At 41.7% G+C, this 19,519-nt stretch overlaps 1 protein-coding gene across 40 annotated transcripts in view; it reads right to left on the reverse strand.

Moving 5' to 3' along the window:
- Window positions 1-19,519, reverse strand: part of CACNA1C (calcium voltage-gated channel subunit alpha1 C) — a 753,388-nt gene that overhangs the window by 192,051 nt on the left and 541,818 nt on the right. For 26 of the 40 annotated variants that reach the window (XM_045061174.1, XM_045061171.1, XM_045061182.1 and 23 more), the window contains exons 7-8: window positions 12,929-13,125; window positions 1,746-1,849 (exon numbers count right to left, since the gene is read on the reverse strand). In XM_045061174.1, coding sequence (XP_044917109.1) covers window positions 1,746-1,849; window positions 12,929-13,125 — 301 coding nt within the window. Of the gene's footprint in view, window positions 1-1,745; window positions 1,850-2,153; window positions 2,258-12,928; window positions 13,126-19,519 lie in introns of all 40 variants that reach the window. The other 14 variants (XM_045061160.1, XM_045061161.1, XM_045061164.1 and 11 more) reach the window with 1 other exon arrangement.

Genomic DNA, 19,519 nt, shown 5'->3' on the forward strand with positions numbered 1-19,519 from the left:
ACAAGCATAATGATGTCACACAAGTCACTTACGTCTGGGCGCACTTTCCTCATCTTTAAAAGGAAAAGGCTGATGATTCTATTCAATAATTCCAGTTATGATAGGCACCAAGTAAACAATAATCATTGTCATGACAGCACCATTATTGAGCACTTACTATATGCTAAGTATTTTACACAAATGATCTCACTCTATTATCACACCAACCTATGAGTTGGTATTATTATCTTCATTTTTCAGATGGTTTAAAAGGGTGAAGTCACCAAACATTATGCATCTAACAAGTGCAGAGCTGGGGTGTTCAAATTTGTCTTGGGTGAGAGTGATGAAGTTGGATTTTTTAATGCTTTCCTTGGTGATTCACATATAAACACAGTGGCATTTTCTTGTGTTGGAACACAGAAATCAAAACCTTTCCACCTTCCAGGCAGCTAATCAGGGGCTTATGCTGTCCTGTTCATCATTTTTTCCCCTGATGGGTGACACTAGTTTCCTGTGTGGCCTTACCTTGGCAAAAGGCATGGTGTCATCAAAGTCTCTAACAGGCCACCCACCATGGCAAGAAGATTCTTTCCTTCACCAAATCCCAAAGACTAAACCTGATGCTCCTGCAATGCATTAGGCAATGGCAGGAGACAGAAGTAGCTGTTCCCAGTTTATGTACTTAGTAAAAATGAAATGCAATTGTTCCCATCAGGCCTGACTTTGTCCCAGCATTAATGTCCCTGGAGACATAGGAAAGGCTACTTGAAGCAGCTGACCTGTCTTGAGCAGGGCAGAAATAGATTGTCCCCCACCCCCATGTAGCGAAGGCAGCAGAGTGGGTCACCCACGAGCAGGTCACCAGGAGCATTTTGGTGTTAGGCCTTGGCATGGCTGGCATGGACTTGTGAAGAAGAAGGTACATTGAAGAAATGCCCAGTGCGTCTCTGTGGTATCAAGGGGGCCATCCCCAAGGTGGCTTGATGCCTCAACCATAGGCTATTTCTACCACTTTTTAACTTTATCAGAGGAAAGCCCAAATTAGGCAAACTTTATACTTGTAGCCAAGTAGATAAACTTAAAGTATATTCCATCTCCTCTATTCTCAAATAACCTATGGCTTTGAACAGCTAACTGCCTTTTCCACCCAGAAAGGGACATACAAGACATGGACCGCTGAGTCTATGAATTAGAATCAAAGGGGATTTTATTTTTATTTTGTATTTGTTTATTTATATTCTATTTAAAATTGTTTGTTTATTTATTTTTCAACTCTTATTACTCCAGTCCATTTAGTACTGAATAAGAGCTATCTGAAATTTTTACTGTTAGCCTGTCTCAAACTGTAATTAGGCAAGTACCTATTTGCAAGGCTGTTGCATGTGTTAGCAGCACAGTCTGTGAATCTTCCCTGCAATCCCTGCTTCCAAACCCTTTCGACTCAAGGGTCTCACCATGCAACTCCTCAGGTAGAAGGAGAAGCATCCTGCCTACCTGAACAGCCACTTGAGGGTAGGAGGGGGTTGCATGAGCTGGCAGGAGACAGATGAGTCTAGGTATCTCCTCAAGAAGCCCAAACCAACAGATTAATCCTTGTACATTTGATCCTCTGTCCAGCCAGACCAAGGACATTCACTTCAAGGCTCCTGAGGTGGCCTCTTATCCCAGGTTCATCAGAGCCAGAAAAAAGAATAAAGCCAGGAATAGCATAAAGAGTAAATAAAGTAAATAAAATCAAGACCTTTTTCCTTGGTCCTGCTTACCCGCTAAGAACACCGAGAACCAAGTTAAGTACAAAAAATGACCCTATGATGATAAGTGTAACAAAATAGATCCAGGGCCAGTCCCTTCCTACGGCATCATTGACCTGGAAGAATGGAATGATAGTTAGTGAGGCACACTCAGCAGCCGAGCACGGCCAAGTGCCCATCACCAGCTCCTGGACACTGACCCAAGCAGTGCCGGGACCTGGGGATCCTCTAGGTCCAAATCAGAGGCCAAATAGCCTGCCCAGCCAATAGGTCAGAATCTGTGGTTGAACAGGGACTTTTTTTTTCTGGTTTTCCTGGCCTGTTAGGATCCCATCCCCGAGGACCCTGGTGATGTATATAGTGGGACCTGGGACCTTGCTCGGCTGCATTGTAAAGAGTACATAGAAATGGTAAGCTTACCCGCTCAACACACCGAGAACCAGATTTAGAACGAAAAAGGATCCAAAGATGACCAGACTGACAAAATACACCCAGGGTAACTCATAGCCCATAGCGTCCTGCATCTGGAAAGATGAAGAGCAGAATGAGAGCAGGAAAAGAGCAGGAAAGAGAGAGCAGAATGAGTTAAAGTGAGGAGGCAGGCATGAAGGGTGTGAACAGAACTGGAGACTTGTGAGGCTAAACCAGGGTCCATGGTTACCACTGTCACCCTCAATGTTCAAAATACTTCCTCATGACCCTGACCTGACCTGCAAAGGCCCTTTGCAGGCTTTGCCTCAAGAGGAGGCTTTTCTGGCTCTCTCTGTTGTTTTATTTTCTGGAACACAAAGCTTCCTTCAACGTTTTCACTTGTCTAAGAAGGTGGGCCACCTGAAAAAACTATTTCTTCAGTGTAGGATGGTTTTAGCTCAGTTGGGTTTACATGGCATTAAATCCTTCACTGCACTCTGGGGGTACCCCAACCTTGGTGTCAGGAGTGCCTCAGCTCTTACTGATGGAGCCAGAGATCCAGAATCTTCAAGGATGTGAGGAAGGAGAGAACTTCCTAAGGGGCTTTCCTGGTCTGGGCCCAGGATTTAGAGGCAAAAGTCCAGTGCTTCACGAGCACTATGGGCCACAGCCCAGGAAAGATGGTCGTTTTAGTTATGTATTCAGAGAACAGTTCCAGTCCTGCAACCATATTTCCTAGATGGAAAGAGCCTGTAGCCTGGAGACTGTGACCACACCTAACAAGGGTCATGGAAACAGTCTGAAAGGCTGCAAACCCCTGGAGTAGCTGGAGGCAGTGGTGTGCTGGAACTTGTTCCCCTAGGCTTTGGAAAGCCACTGTGTCTCTTCCCAGTTCCATGTTCAGTGATGTCACTATGGTAGCCTAAAGCTGACCATGGTGGGCAGAAATGCACAAATGACACCGATCAGACCCCTTCTCCCCTTTGCTCCTAAGAATTGGTGGTTAACATTTACCAGCACATCACTGGCTGGAGGGTACATGTGAACATGATGCAAGGTGATAGAGCAGCATTTTTGTCAAACAGGAAATTTATTCTGATTTAGTTTCTCAAATTTACTTCTTTTGATGCTTTCTGGCTAGACCAATCAGGATTTAGTCTTATCTTCCTAAAATGAACCACAACTTTGCCCTTGTGAAATTCCCTTACAGGAATCCAAATTCCTAATACAAAAACTTCCTGAATGAATTAGTGGATTTCAGAGTGTGGCCCTCACCTCCTTAGAAATGCACATACCTGGGCCCCTTCCTGAAACTCTGCAGGTGGACCCAAAAAGCCATGTTTCAACAAGCCCTGCAGTGTGTCTGATGTATACTAAAGTTTGAGAACCACTGATTTACACCATTCTCCATAACTCCCAACTTCAAAAACAGGGACGCGACACGACAAATAGTGATTCACTATTTTTCTCTGCTTTGTTGCGTGGCAATGTTCTTGAACGTGTGGTCTGAAGACCACCAGCATCAGAATCATCTGGAAGAATTGTTACCATTGCAGATCCCTGGGCCATTCCCCCCAAATCGGTACACCTCATAATTCTGAATATTAGTCACCCAGGTGATTCGAAAGCCAGGTGCCTCAGATGAGTCACATGTGTGCTGGGATAGTACCGCCCTCAGCCCTCAGGGCTTCTCAGGCTCCAAGAAACCTTATCCATGTGCCTAATCATGCTGGACAAATACTGTGTTCTCTGTGTGCTGTGAGTGGAAAAGAATGAGAAGTTCTGGGAGACCTACCTAGTTGGATTGGTTTGAAGTGTTGTATTCCTATATGTTCTTTTCAAATCTAATACTACGTATCTGGGGTTACTATATTTTTGTTAGAAGAATCTACCAAATGTAGCCATAGTGCAGAGTACAAAAATTGTGTTAAGGGCTTGGGGATCACTGGTTTGAACTGAGTCACTCACTCAGCAAAAGAAGAGTTCCCAACATTTGTCCACTCAACCATTGCATAATTGGGTTTAACATGAATTTTTTGAGCATTCCCATTCCCAAATACTCTGCTGTTTTTCACATAGTACTTATCACTTTCTAACTGTATAACTTATCATACATTTATATACACATATTTATTATGTGTTTGTCTTCCATGCGGAATGTAAGCTCCATGAGGACAGGCAGTTCTGATTTGGTTTGTTCACTGGTGCTGAAAACAGTGCCTTGCACATGACAGGTACTCAGTAAATGTTGAGTGAATCAATGAACTTGATATGTGCCAGGTACTGTGCTATAAATAGGAAGCCCTTGCTAGCATGGGGGACAGATAAATAAAAGGCAACTACAACTGGAGGTGGTAAATGCAGTTGTAGGAATAAACAGGCAGGGTTATAGAAGCTCAAAGGGAAGAGTGGCTATATGAGGCTCAGAGAAGGTAGCAAGGGCCTAACCAGGCAGGAGTGGGTAAACCTTGCACTATGGGGTCACTGAAGGCAGAAGGAGTGCTGGAGCAGGAACGAAGCCCAGAGGCCATGCGATCCTATGACAGAATGGTGGGTTTCCTAGGAACTTGGCAATTATCAAAAATAGAACCCACAGCTGAAAAGCCATCCAGGCTCTGGGATGGAGGCTTTTTCCAGTGGCTGAATACTAAAATATCTAGCAAAACAGCAGTTGTTATAAGAGACAGGTTAGTAAAGTCTGTGTGTGTCAGACTGTGCCCCTTTCACAAGGAGCCTGGGAGCCTCCTTTAACCAGAAAGTAACCAGCAGAGGAAAGACCTATAACTACCTTCACTCCCAGGAGGAGAAAAAGAATATGGCAGTCATACAGGAAGGGGCAGGACTGGTGAAATAAAGTTAGGGAGGAGAAAGGCACAGGCACCACAGTGAGCTAGGCAACCACAGGCCACATAATGATTGTAAGGATGGCCATGTGATCCCAGGGTCTGATGTCACATTTTATTATGGGGGACCGTGAAATAAGCCATTCCCTAGTCTTAGCAGTGGTCTCATTAGAGTTCACGTTGGTTCAACAGTATTTCATGAGTGCCTACTATGTGTAAGACACCATGTTCTGTGACAGTGAAAGCGATGGGGTTGAAAACAGCCCTGAGATAGGAGAAGGCATCTGCCAGGAGGTGTTTATAGAAAGTGGATTCAAGGCCATGAACCCTTCAGGTGTCCTAGCTTTTCCTTTCTCAGATTAAGTCCTTCCAATGAAAGTCAGAGCCCCTTCCTCTTCCCTAAGTTAGCAAGGGTGGGCTGGTCAGGAAGCTGATGGAAACTGTGGACCCACCTGAGAAAAGCACCAATGGTGCTTTGCATACAACCCCATGGATGCATGTTTCTGACCAACCAACTGCTCTGTGCTAATCCTAGAAGAGTTTTCCCCAAGGGGGCCTGTTCTGAGTGAGTTCTCCTGCTTCACCCAGGATCTCAGACCTCCTCACCTTCCTCAGGACAGAGGGGAACAAGTAGTTCCAGAAGGCAATGGCATGTTTGCTGCAGTTCACACTCTCAGAGCTGCCTCTGGAGCCCAGGCATATGGTGAGTGGGAGTGAGGGCTGATTGGCACTGAACCAACCTCCTTGGAATTAAATCTCTCCTGACTGGTTTCTCATACCCCTAAATTTGTGCACACTTAACCTCACAGAAAACACAGTTCCCCAGGCCACATATCTCTTACAAATCAACAAACTCATGAACCCTGGAAATTTCCTTGGGCCCTTATTCAGATTGGGTGTCCTTTCCTTTGTGTCACAAGGGGAGTGACTTCCAGCATCATTAAGGACTTCAGATAGATGGAGCTATAGACCATGTTGCCCACAGATAGCTCATAGAGAGCCTCATAACATTATGATCTGTAGATAACATCATGACCCATAAATATCTCATTGATATCCTCATGACCCATAGATTTCTCACTGATATCCTATAACCTCAAGAGCCATAGATACCTCATTGATATCCTCATAATAACCTCATGACCCATAGATATCCCATTGATATCCTTATGGTAACCTCATGACTCATAGATATTTTCATGACCTATAGATATCCCGTAGAGAGCTAGGGCTATATTCAGGAGACTCAGGATCCCTACCTCTCTTTTGTCCTATGCTTTTGGTTTGGTCTCTCTCTCTTTCAAAGGTTTAAGATGCAGAATAGCAGGTGAGGAGCAGGAGGTAGGAGGACAGGTGGGGAGATTAACAAGTTCCCAAGACCCCATCACTTCCTCAGGCAGCAATGCTCAGCAGCCACCAGTGGGTGATTCTCTGGTCTGTGTGGCTCAGGCCTGAGAGGAAAGCACCCCTTTCTTGTCTTCTCTTTTGCTTTCTCTTCTTTATTCTAGGCCACCTACTTTTGGGGGCAGACTGAGCAGAGAGCATACAATGCTGGGTGTCTCTGAAGTAGGGCAATGCCTGGAGTGATGAGATTGATGTCTTAAATCAGCTGGAATGGAGCTATTAAGAAGAGAGAGAATAAATAAAGACATATTTTTTAAAAATGACCCAGATTGCTGACACCCTTATTTAGAGGTGAAAAAGGATGGGTTTTCTCAAACCATTAAAGCTATATATTTCTTAGGCCTATAACAAAGGAAGCTTTGTGACTTTTGTAAGGAAGGCATGTATTTAGACATCTTGATGTCCACCATAAGCAGCCATTGTGGCCTTCAGGCCCAAGGACTAACAGGATGATACCAGGCTTTGCTGAAACACACACCTTATTAAAATAATTCCCAGAATCCATAGACACACCAAAGGTGATACTGAATGAAAAATACAGAAGAACCTTTTGAAAAGAACATTTAATTCCTTGAGGGCAACTTCAACCTTAGACCTTCAAATCCAACATTTATTTTTTCCCAGAAAGAAAAAATTGGAGGAACAAAACCCCTGGACCCTAGTCTGTCAAGGCTACTCTCAAGCCTAGCTGATTTCCATGAGTTTTCAAGTTGTGGTATTTTCTCCTATCAGATTCATAGCATAGGCACTGGGGATCTAAAAAGACTAAGTAGTTTCAGCAAATGCCAAGAAGTCTGTCACTTGTCATCAAAGGCAGGAGGTGTAAACCCATAAAAGTCACAGTGCTTTGCACAGAGTATCATTAGAGGATGATATGGCTGCTAGAATCATTAGAGGACATGGGGTTCCCATCCACAGGTCAATGAGTAGCAAGTCAGACAACAGGTACTACCTGACTCCTTTCCACCCCCTGCACCTATTTATCATTGTACATGGAAAACCCGTGAATGCCTCAGGGCACAAGTAAAAGCCTGGATTATGTGGGGGAAAGACACCAACAGCCTCCTGACATAAAGGCAAGCCAACAAAATTAAATCCTTGATCTATTAAAAAAAAATCCCTGAACTCAGTTGGAATCACGCACTGACATCCTGGGGAAGTTTAGAGGGCATAAGGAGTGGACTGGTGGCCCCAGGTATGAACACCTGTGGAGGAGAAGGCTGGCTCACAGCCAAAGGAAGAAATGTTTGTTTGTCCTGGGCAGCCACCAGGTGTGGGGTTGAGTTTGATGCCTGTGACTGCACCTCTAGGTAGGTGGCTTTTCAGACACATTGGGGCAGCTGAGCTGAGCTGTTGAGAGAACCTAAAACACAGTTCTCTCCAATCTCCCAAAATGTTATAAAGCTTGCTTTTCCCAGGAGGAAGAGCCTCAAGGCCAGTGAAATTCCACTTTCTTCCTGAAGTGCTCTGTGCCAGTGTGGAACTCTCTCTGCTCTCCCTGAGTGTACTGTCCTGTGCTGCTAAGTTATGTTTCTTTGTGTGTCCCTTAGCTCTTCAATCAGATCCTAAATTCCTTGAGGGCAGAACACCTCCCCATCTCTCTACCCGAGTCCCTACTCAGTCCTGGGAACACAGTACATGCTCAATAAATGTTTGTTAAATGGAATTATTGAATAATAAGGACTCCTCTAATGCCAGGGAAATGAATAAAATAAAACCAAATAATTAAATAAATAATATCTTTGAGAGATGCTAATTTTCTTTTTGATATGCTTATAAACCACCAGTTTACTAAATGACATTCTTTATTTAAAGCGGCATGTGCACTAAGTGGGGAGCACTTTCACTGAAGCAGATTAAAAGTTAAGAACTGAAGGGTCTTAAGTAGGACCTACCACTTTCTCTACTCTGATATCTGTTAAAGAGCCCAGAATACTGTTTCTAGGTTACTTGAGGATTTTTTCTCAGCTCTTCATTTAGAAAGACTATTAGGTCATCAATAGAGCTCAGCTTCATTTCTGCTTTCTTGATGCCTTCAGAGACTCATTTTCTATATTCTGCAGTGAAAAAAGGTGGCTTTTTGAAGAAAAGATTGAGTGGGGAAAAATAGGGTAAAGCCTGAATCAACCTGCCTGGGTGTGTGTGTGTGTGTGTGTGTGTGTGTGTGTGTGTGTGAGAGAGAGAGAGAGAGAGAGAGAGAGAGAGTTTAGTAGGAATTATCTTGCCAGCATGTCCAGACATGTAAGTGGGACGACAAGACAAAGTGTGGAGCTGACAACTGACTTATGAAAGGTTAAAACATTAGAATTTTGTTCCCAAGTTCTCCTGCTGAGTCCAAACTAACCCAGATATTACAGAAGACACTATTTGTGATTCTAACAAATCTTTTCTTTATATGATTTCTCACTAAGTATTCTTTCTAATCCTATTTTAAGTCCAATTTCTATTTTTTAAGGATCAATGAAACAACTGATCCTGGAGAAACCAAGTGTGGGGGGTCAATGGGTGGTGTCAGAAAGAAGCGATCCCAGTATGTTGGTGGTAGGGTGGGCTGGGGTGTGAGTCCAGGAAAACCTAGACCAGAGTGCTTTTATTGTGCTCCACAGTATGTAATACTCTTGGGGACCTTGGATCAGGAGGGCACTGAGTGAGCAGAGATCAACAGAATCCTCTTGATGAAGGATTATTCAGTTATCTAGATTATGAAAGAGCTAGAAATGTGTATTCTTGGGTGATGCCTACTCTAACTCCTGCTTCCTTTTCCCACAAGTCTTACATGTGATCCTCTCCAGATGTTCTAAACCCTAAGTAGCCATGTTATTCTGTTTCACAAGAGCATGTGGCTATCTCAAGTACAAAGTCAGCACTGAACAGACACTTGGTTGATGTTTATGCTACTTAATTGCGATTTGGCCACAACGTGGAAGGGATAATATTTAGGATTTCAAACTGACCCTAGTTCTTGATCATGTCTAAGAATTCTGCAGATCATCTTGATTCAACAGTCTCTTCTATCTTCAGGAAGGCACATACTCAAACACTGGTGCTTCAGTGCTTCTAAAGAAGGCTGATACTTTTTATTTGATCACCTTTCCCCATCATTTTTAAAGAGGGTGGATGTCCTGAAAGTAAATGAAGAGGCTTTGGCTTAAGAAGCCATTGCCCAAAGAAACCACACCTCAGACTGAGTTTCGGCTTAATTTTCAAATCCCCAGTGTTTCCTACCCCTTACCCTGTCATCTGCGGACTTGGTAAAATAAATGTTTCAACAAATCATTCACCTAGTTGGGGCCTTGGCCCAATGTATGGCTAATAGCTTTAACAGCTGAGGAACTGTTCAAGTATTGCAGTTTGATCTTATATTTTTAGTCGACTAACTCTTCAAAATCATAACAATGGGATGAATAACGGATGTCAGAGAAAAAGAGAAATAAACTTGATATTATCCGTGGTAGGAAGCAGGTGTCTGCCATTTGCTACTGGTGACCTTCCTGGTGCTTTCCATCCCAAGCTTTATCTAGTGATTGAATCAATTGCTTCTTTAGTGCTTTAATGGCCAATTCTCTCCCTAGGTATATCTAACTAGGTGTTTGATAGTTCAAAATGAACCCGGCTCTGGGGTTTCCATTCGTTGCTGTACTTGAAAATCTTGGTTGCTCCTTCCAACATCCTCTAGACTTGCCCCTTGCATTTGAAGGGAAATGCATTTTTTCTGAGTGGAAGACCCTACTCCCCCAATTTCCATGGAAACCATAGCTCCTTAGACTGGTTCAAATCCAGTGGCATCAAAGCAGCACCATGCAGGCTGAATAGGTTAGATTTCTAGGGGTTTTCAGACTTAAGCTTGGGAATCAGAATTCCCTGGAAAGCCTTTCCAAAGTGCAGATACTGGGTCCTAACTTTGGAACTTCTCATTCAGTGGCTTGGAGGGAATTAGAAAGCTCCATGTTTTATACTAAGATACATCAAGACTTAGGAGTCTGTGGGTTTAGAGATACAGCCCAGAGGCAAGGAGGAGGAAGGCTGAAGGGGAAGAAGTAAGAGGGAGAGAGAGGAAGAAGGAAGAAAGGAAGAAATGGCCATGGAAAGGTCAAAGCAATTAGAGAAATTATCTGAAAGCAGGAGCATTGGGCTGGGAAGTGCTTCCATCACGAATACCCAAGAATGAAGTTGTTTCAGCTTAAGGAGCATACGTGCATGTGCATGTGTGTATGTGTGCAGACACATACACACATGTACATGCACACACACACAACATGGCCATTTTTGGGAAGGTGCTGGGAAAATCAGAGAGGCATGTCCCATGAGCCTGGGATTGTTCCTTCACCTCTGACACTTACTCTGTTCCCAGCTTGAGCTCTATCACATACACCCCAGGGGAGAAAGCACAACACAGCTGCTGAAAATTGGTAGTTGCAGTTGTGTGCTTCTTCTCATTCCCCACTCTGGCTGTCATTATGACAGTATTTCTTTGGGTCACATCTGGCTGGTGGGGTATCAATGACTTATGGTGGGGGAGAGGGAGGGAGTGATGAAGGAAGATCACAAAAATATATCAGGGCCATCAGCAAAGTAAATTATACCTATTCCCCCAGCCCCACACCCACCCACCCACTGCCACTCTGCCCTCAATTTGCTGCCACAGAAGTCATTCCTATAGCAACTTAAGGCGTAGGGTTGAAGCTCAAGTGATGAGGCTCCAAAGCACAGTTCCATATGATCATATGTTCTATGGCCCATAGCAGAAACCTCAATGTGCAGAAGAATGTTTCTGTCCTTGGCTAGACAGAGGGATCTACCCAAGGTAGAAGAGCCACTTGGGAAATTTGATCAGCTTTGCTAAACAAAATAAATTTGCCTAAGCATATTTAGGCAAATTAGTTCAATTTAGTTCAAATTAGTTCAATTCCTTCTTTTCCTCTTAGAAATTGTTCAAACCAGTTTTGTATTGAGCATAGGCTGGAAAAATGTTTTCTAGTGTTTCATTTTAATTTGAGGGTGAGATGATTTGGCCTTTGTCTTCTTTTCAAAGTATCACAACATAGCAACAATACCATTGGAGCACAGGCTCCAGTTGTACAACCATTATTTAGTTTAGATTTACTGTTTCTCTAGACTGAACTTTTCAGTCTTAACTGGATGTTATTTATGTCTGAATTCTATACCTAGAAGCATCCCTGGCATGCAAGGAATGCTCAATAAATGTTTGCTGGGTACAAGGCTCTTGGGCAAGTTTCTAGTAGTCATTTGCAGAAGTACGCATTTCATAGCAACACAAGGTTTCAGCATGTTGACTAGAACATAGAAACTGGGAAGAAGAGTTTTGAATCGAGAGGACATGGTGCTTATGAAAAAATTAGAAGATACAATACCCTGTGCCACATCTCTGTGTTGTTACAAAACTCTTATGATTTTAGGAAGAAGTCAACACCTCTCTTGGCATCAGTTCCTTTCTATCTGGCAGCTCTGTTCAACGGGAAGGCATTCACTTTCCTCTCCCTCTTCCCTGCTTTAGTGTGTAGACACTATTCCCTAAGCAGGATCTTAGGCTGTTTTCAGCATGGCCAAATAAATTTGACTATTTGCAAAACTCTGTGTGAGATGGTATTTTCAAGACTGGCAACAAGCATTTTTCACCCAAATGCTGGAGAACAACACTGGATTCTGGCAAGTCATTCCTCATGCTCAAGTAGGAGATACTATAAAGAATTATATTTTCTGGAGCTTTTACAAATAATGGACTTGACTTTGCCAGAATGGAGACAGCTCAAATATGGTGTGTATATTTGCCTGTCCCATAGGCAAAAATCTGGCACTTTAACAGCTTTAATGTTGGCAAAGTAGTGTTGGCTGCTGGATAATAAAAAGGGCATCTTGAAAGTAGAAGATTTACTGTCAACTGGTTGACACTTAGGAAGTGGTATTTATAAATATGCATCACATAACCAACAGAGTATTTTGTTAGCAGTGAAAATAATGGCAATGTATTTGTCTGATGGACGATTCTAATATGATAAGGTATGATTAACATGAGAAATAGAAATATAATAGCATGCCATAATGCTACACAATTCAATAAAAATTGTTTCTTGTTAGAAGACCAAGTATGACTTTTCTCTTTAGCCCTAAAAATTAATAATTGTGCTCTTTAGCTCTCTTTTGGGGACAGATGCAAGACAAGGATAAGAACAGAAGGAACTCCACAATGAGAAGGGGACTTGAATAGAATCCTCGTGTTAGGTTTGGCCACCTCATTCACAGAGCATCAGATGCACACCAGTGTTTCTCACTACAGTAGGACAAACTGAGAGATGCCATTTCTCTTAGGCTGGTGGGCAAACAGAGAGACTCATTAGGGTGCAAATTTCATGCTTTGTTTCTCAGGAAAGATCTGGAAGAAATCAAAGACATTCATCAACTATTCCACCAAGGTGTGTACGTGACCACAAAGTCATGGGGGGAATGGAAAAAGGAGATGTCAAAGAAAGGCTTGCAGCCTTCTGGACTCCTTGCCTCCACCCATCTCAAGCTACGTACCCAGTATAGCACATCTGTCCAGCCCTCCATGGTGATGCACTGGAACACTGTCAACATGGCGAAGGCAAAATTGTCAAAGTTGGTGATGCCGTGCTTGGGCCCGTCCCAGCCAGGCTTGCACACAGTGCCATTCTGGCACTGCCGCCCATGGCCAGTCTCCAGAGCACAAGGGGAAGGATCATCTTCTGCTGGAACATCTTGAATGATCAGGGGAAAAGAGAAGGAAGCAGAAGGGATGGAGAGAGATGGGCAGAGAAAGAAGGAGAGAGAGGTCAGAGAGAAAAGTGATAGGATAAGGTTGATGGGATAGGCAAAACAACCACAACAATAATGCAGAACAAGTTTTTGTTAGTTCCCCCATAGACAAATTAAACAACATATAGAACTAGGTATTCATTTAGGGTGTCATTGATTTGGCAGGTCAGTACTTTCAACTAATTGTTAGACTGAATTTTAACTTCAATAATTGATTTCAAAGACAGTAAGGCTATTATCACACTTTCTGTTGAAACATGTTGACATCATAGTCAAATGACCAATTAAAAAATAATGATGATGCAATTACTCCAGGTGGAAAATATCCTGGAAAATGATCTTTTTCTTTTTCTTTCTCTTTCTTTGCTTTTCTTTTTTTTCTTTCTTTTCTTTTCTTTTCTTTTCTTTTTTTTTTGGTGATAAAGTCTCTATGGACATTTCCATTGGAATATCAGAGTTTAGGGTGAAGGCTATATTGACTGGAAGACTCTTTCACATAATTAGCCAACAAATCCCATTCAGTAACATTTTCTCCACTACATGTTACATGATGCATTACCAGGCATGCAAATCATTTTACAGTGGAAGCCTTTATAAAGGATAAAAAATAAATTTTGACCATAGGGGGAAAGTATCAACCATAGCAATCTTTACTATAACCCTTGATTCCAAATACTACTGACTTTTACAGACTTGCAGCACTGCTCTTTGGTCTCCAGAATTTATACATTTCAGAAGAGATGAATCATTTTCTGACCTCTAATCAGGACAAAGTGGCAGTGGGTAATAGGGAGAATACTCAGTATGGACAGAGTTTTTTCAGAAAACCATATAACATATCTACTGTGGCTACAGGGCTTGGACCAATTCCACATGCCAGGGAGAACTACTAGGAAATTAATAGTTAAGATGTGTCTTACATTTTTGGTGTGGAGATCATTGGTGAATTGAAATAAGACTTGACTGATCTAAGAATTCCCATTATGGCAAAATACTGAGAGTTGGCCCCAGCTGTGGAAGGTAATAGTTTGGAATTCACAGAAGTTTGTAAAATTAAAGACATTGTCTCATGCTTATAGAAGGTAACAATAATAAACAGAATAGACTCCAGTCCTAACAAACAAATGATTGCCATTAATGACAGTGAATAAATATATGCCCCGGGATAGCGAATTTACTTGTAGTTCTTCATTTAGAGATAACAGGTCACCCTGGGTCTTATCTTGTTTCATATGCATCAAAACAATTACAAGTCTAGTACCTCTGTATTGAAGAATATTGGTTGGTCTTTCTCAATTTGTGGCTTCAAATTTGAAACTGTTCACCCTCAAGAGGAGGACAGGAAGAGGAATATTAATCCTAACTAAGAGACAGTTCTTATGAAAATGAGTTGAGCAGTATGGTTGAAAATATATGCCGGAGTGTGTCTTGGCTTTTTTTCTTTTTTCTCCCTTAACAGCTTTATTGAAATATAATTTACATGTCTTACAATTCATCAGTGTAAATGTACAGCTCAATTATTTTTAGTAAATTTATATAGTTACACAGCCATCACCACAATCCATTTTAAAACATGTCCATCAAACTCCCAAATTCCTGTGTGCCTGTTTGCAGTCAATCCCTGCTCCTATCCTCAGCCCCTAGCAAACTGATCTACTTTCTGTCTCTATAGCTTTGCCTCCCTAGAAATTTCATATAAACAGAATCATATAATATGTGGCTTTTTGTGTCTATCTTCTTTCTTAGCATAATGTTTTTGTGTTCTGTGTTGTTGCATATATCAGTATATTCTTTTTTATTGCCAAGGAGTGCCTTTCATTATACGCCTATCCATTCACCAGCTGATGGACATTTGGATTGTTTCCAGGTGTGGGCTATTGTGAACAGTGCTGCTTCCTGGCTTATTCTTGGCCTGGTGCTTCAGGTTGCATGTGATTCTTTCTGTGATGACCAAGTTGTAAAGGTCTTCATCACTGGTCACTGAACTGTTTGAGGGAATGACTGTCTACACCATTTTCTGACTCTAGGGCCTGGCTCCCAGGAGGGCTCCATTTATGTAACTGAACTCTAGTCACAGAACTCTTCTGTGACTTTTGAATTTTTGAAGTCTTTGGAGATTTGGATGTGAGTTTAACTAATGAGAGGCTATAAAAAGAGGGACACTAAAAAGTGAATCCAAAACCTAAAGAATACATGAAAAAGTGGGCAAGAAACACCTAAAAAATTGAGAGTCTGGAAAACCAAGAAAAAAACAGATCATACGTGTTGTTGGGCTCTCACCCATTCTGGTGATGGCTTTCTACCGTGATGTGTTCAGTCACTATGATAAGTGTTGGAATGATATAGAAGATGGGAGGAAAAGAGAAGGCGGAAGAACAGAGAGATAACTTGCATTTCTTCTTCTCTTGTTTTACTTTCTAGTGAATAAAGATGCCATTAATCTTTGTATTATGACTGCTCATCTTACAGCCTTCCCTGTGTTCTCTCTTCCTGAAACAGACAAAAATAAGGAAAAAGTGAAGGTTGCCAAAGTGAGTTCTGAGTGTCCTCAAGGAAGAAAAACATATTTTAGGGTATTAAAAAATATATATGTTGAAAGGAAAATGGAATCAGGAGAAGTGATCTCATTAATAAAAAAGAAAGGGTTGAGATTCAGAGATTATTTAAGGCTCAAGCGCCATTCTGCTATTTTAAATCTATCTTGAACAACAATAAAAAAGATTTGAGAACAATTAAGAAGCAATGATGATCTGGTAAAAATAGGTCTCTATAAAAAGCACTAAAGGGAACACTTGAAAAATGTGAACACACACAAATCAGCAGGTCCTTGCGACATGCACTTGAGGGTGGGGGAAAAATGGCTTGAATGTGAAAATGTGTTGGTGTTCTTCTGCAGAGTCATGAAGTCCCAGGGAAGAAAGGAGGAACGTGATGTAGGAAACAGAAACAAAGATGTGGGCCCTATGTTTTAAAACAGAAGTGAAGAGAAGTAGAGTCATTCTGGAAAGTCCAAATTAAGTTTGTGGTAAAAGAATGGAGGCAAAGATTAGGAGCGATTTTAGAAATGCAGTTAATACCAACAAGAATATGAAATCCTGGGAGAGTGCCAGTAAGGGGTTCCAAGGAGAAATCACCAAAGACAAAATCAATTATTTTTTTAGGACCAACTTTAAGAAGTGAATACAATGGAAGTGATTTCATTTCTAGGTTTGAGCCAACCAATTCTCTGCCAGTCTCAGGGGTAATTAGTGTGCTTGGGAGAGCTATTCAGAGTAGCCTGGCTCAGAGTACCATCAAACAGATGGGACAACCAGAAACAAAAGGTGCCGGCATATGGTGATGTATCTGTTGAGGAACTAGGAAGGCGCCTTGCAGATGCCTCCGGGATTGGAGAAAAATTGCCTCTTCAGAGACCACCTCTACAGGGAACTAGAAGGGCAGCCTAGAGGCTGAATAATGGCTCACCTGGCCAGCTCAAGACCTTTCTTCATAGAAAACATGGCTTAAAATCCAATGTGTCCTAAAATCTACAAGCACATAAAATTCGTAATCTGAGAATAATCTTAGAGTGCAAAAAAGAAGAATTTGATTTAAATTCCATTAAAAATTACGACAAGGGCTCACAAGCACTTTTGAATAATCTAAATTTGCAGAATAATATGGTAATTCAATCTAAAGTCTGAAATTTTAAAAAAAATCACCCATTCTAAAGGTGGTACAAAACTCTCCAAAACACATGAAGACTGGCTTCAAAGACTACAAATTTTTGATCTCTTTGGCTGCATGAAATATGTCCAGATTCCATACACTTTTTCCTTCTTATTTGTTTTAGTCACTATGTAGGTGGAAGAGGCCCTGATGACTGTGTTCTTTTGGGAGCAATGGAGTGGGTCCCTAGATTGTCATCAGATGGCAGATTTAGGAAGGAGGAGCTACATGAGCTCTAGATTGCAGTGTGTTGATTAAAAAGTCTTCTGCAGCCACGTGTCCTCAGCCCCTCTTCCCAGCAGGGAGCCTGGCTCTACACAGAGTGAGGTCACCTTCCTGATGGAGCTGGCATGGTTCCTCTCTTTGGGACACTTCTCTTGGTGTCTGTCCTCTGACATCCTGGCTCTTCAGGCTGATGTTCATTTTCACTGATGGGAGCTAACTTCCCTTCTGACTTGTGGAGTAAAGGGAAAACTACCACTAAATGATCTGATGCATCTTCTGGTAGGAAGCAGGTGAGCAGGTGACATCTCAAGTATTTTTCCTGGTCTTTTTTTTTTTTTTTTTTTTTTTTTTTTTTTGTAAATCAAGGATAGACAACAGTATGGTTCTAAATTGGCCACCCCAATTGGTGAGGCCAGTTCTAGTCTTTATCCAAAAGTGGGGAGGCCACTATAAGTTTTAGCAGGCCAGTGGTGGCTATTTCACCAGACTGTGCAGCTGTGGCACAGAGGAGAGCATCCCACCCTGTATCTCTTTTGTTTATCATGCCTGTTGAGGCCAATGAAGGTCTGACAGTGATGCCTAGTGATTTCCAATGTTCCAGGTTGCTTATTAGTATAGGCCTTTAGAGGATCTTGCCACCAGTGAAAAACATACTTTTGCTGTTTTCCCAGCAGAATGATAGAAACCATGGGCAGTTCTGGGAGCAATGTTCCTTAGGTAAGTTGTATACAGACCTTTGGTTGCAGGGTAGGGTTGCTATCTTTAGCTCTGTGGCAGAGTTTCATCATTTCACTGTCCTCCACTTGGTATGCTGTTGGTGAGAGCTACACCATAGCATATAACCCACTCTTGGGGTCTTTGATACTCAATATCTCTGTGACTGCCTGAGGACTTTGGGTCTAAAGAGTCATCAATCATTTCAATACAACTGCATAAACTTTAGACATAATACAGTAGCTCTTAAGCAGGACTTAGAATGAGATCTAATAAAGCTACACAATTAACATAAATGTATTGGCTCAGGGCTGGCTACAGACTGAAGTGAACAAAAAGAAGGATTTGAATTCAAGGGGAAAATACTACTCATTGCATTATTTGGTATTCCTTTAAGCAAAGATGAGTTTTAGCTGAAGACAAGATCTGTTCTAATATTAAAGAGCTTCTGTTTTTTTAATATGATAGCTTATTTTATATAATTATGACCCAAATAATTAGGAAGTTCTCTCTAGAGTAAAAAAAAAAAAGGTCTCTTAAACAGACTCTTCATCAAAACAGTAAAAACCATTGTGTAAGCCTGTGATTATAGATTTATAGTTTTCTTGTTTGTTTGTTTTAGGACTATGGTTATGCAGCAGTGACCTAAAAACAACAAATACCCAGTCAATCCACCCAGTCAAACGAGATCATCCAGATCTGGTACTCTATTTTGGTTTCTGAATATGAATAACCATTTCATTCTTTGTCATACAGATCTGTCTCTCTTCACCATCCCAAGGCAAGAGGGGTCACATTTAATTTAATGCCTGGGCTGAATAGAAATGAGAAGCAGTACTGATGGAAAGAAATGAGGTATCTTTTAAAGCTTCAGACAGATGTTCCCCTTTCTCCATCAAGATGCCAAAAACTAGAATGAAAGATCTTGTTATTGGAATAAAAAATCACATAAATTTAACACTGCTAACCCCTTTGGGGGAAAGTACTTTTTCAAAAAGTTTTTATGTTAAACTCCTTTATATGTCTGTTTATTTTGTCAATCTCTGTTTAAATGTTTTTTTAAAGGTGCAGCTGAGAGTTTAGTAATCTAAGACAGCAGTTTGTAGCATATCCCACAAACCAAAACTAGTTGTATTCAGAGAAGTGCTAAATGAGCCAGCATTTCTTGTTAACTATATTGTTTTATGGAAGGAACATAGAGAAGTCTTAAAAAGGCGGGAGGTTCTGCCTATGAATGTAGAAGCACAAAACACTGACACAGAGGAGGCAAGATGAGCCCTAGATAGTGGAAAGAACCCAGGGTTGTGATGGAGGCATCTACTGGCTGCAGGCAAAGTTGCCAGGGTTTTGAATGACAAGTGACACTGAAGGACCAATGGAATAGAGATACACACCATCACTAGGTCAGTTCTGATTCTTTTTTTTAAAGTTTATTTATTTTTGAGACAGAGAGAGAGACAGAGTGCAAGCGGGGAAGGGGCAGAGAGAGAGGGAGACGCAGAATCTGAAGTAGGCTCCAGGCTCTGAGCTGTCAGCACAGAGCCCGACACAGGGCTCAAATCCATGAACCGCGAGATCACGGCCTGAGCCCAAGTCGGTTGCTCAACTGACTGAGCCGCCCAGGTGCCCTGGGTCAGTTCTGATTCTTAAATTAAAATACTCAAGGTTGGCTTGGTTATGTTTTTTGAA

The sequence above is a fragment of the Felis catus genome, chromosome B4, assembly GCF_018350175.1.
Source record: "Felis catus isolate Fca126 chromosome B4, F.catus_Fca126_mat1.0, whole genome shotgun sequence".
Lineage (NCBI taxonomy): Eukaryota > Metazoa > Chordata > Mammalia > Carnivora > Felidae > Felis > Felis catus.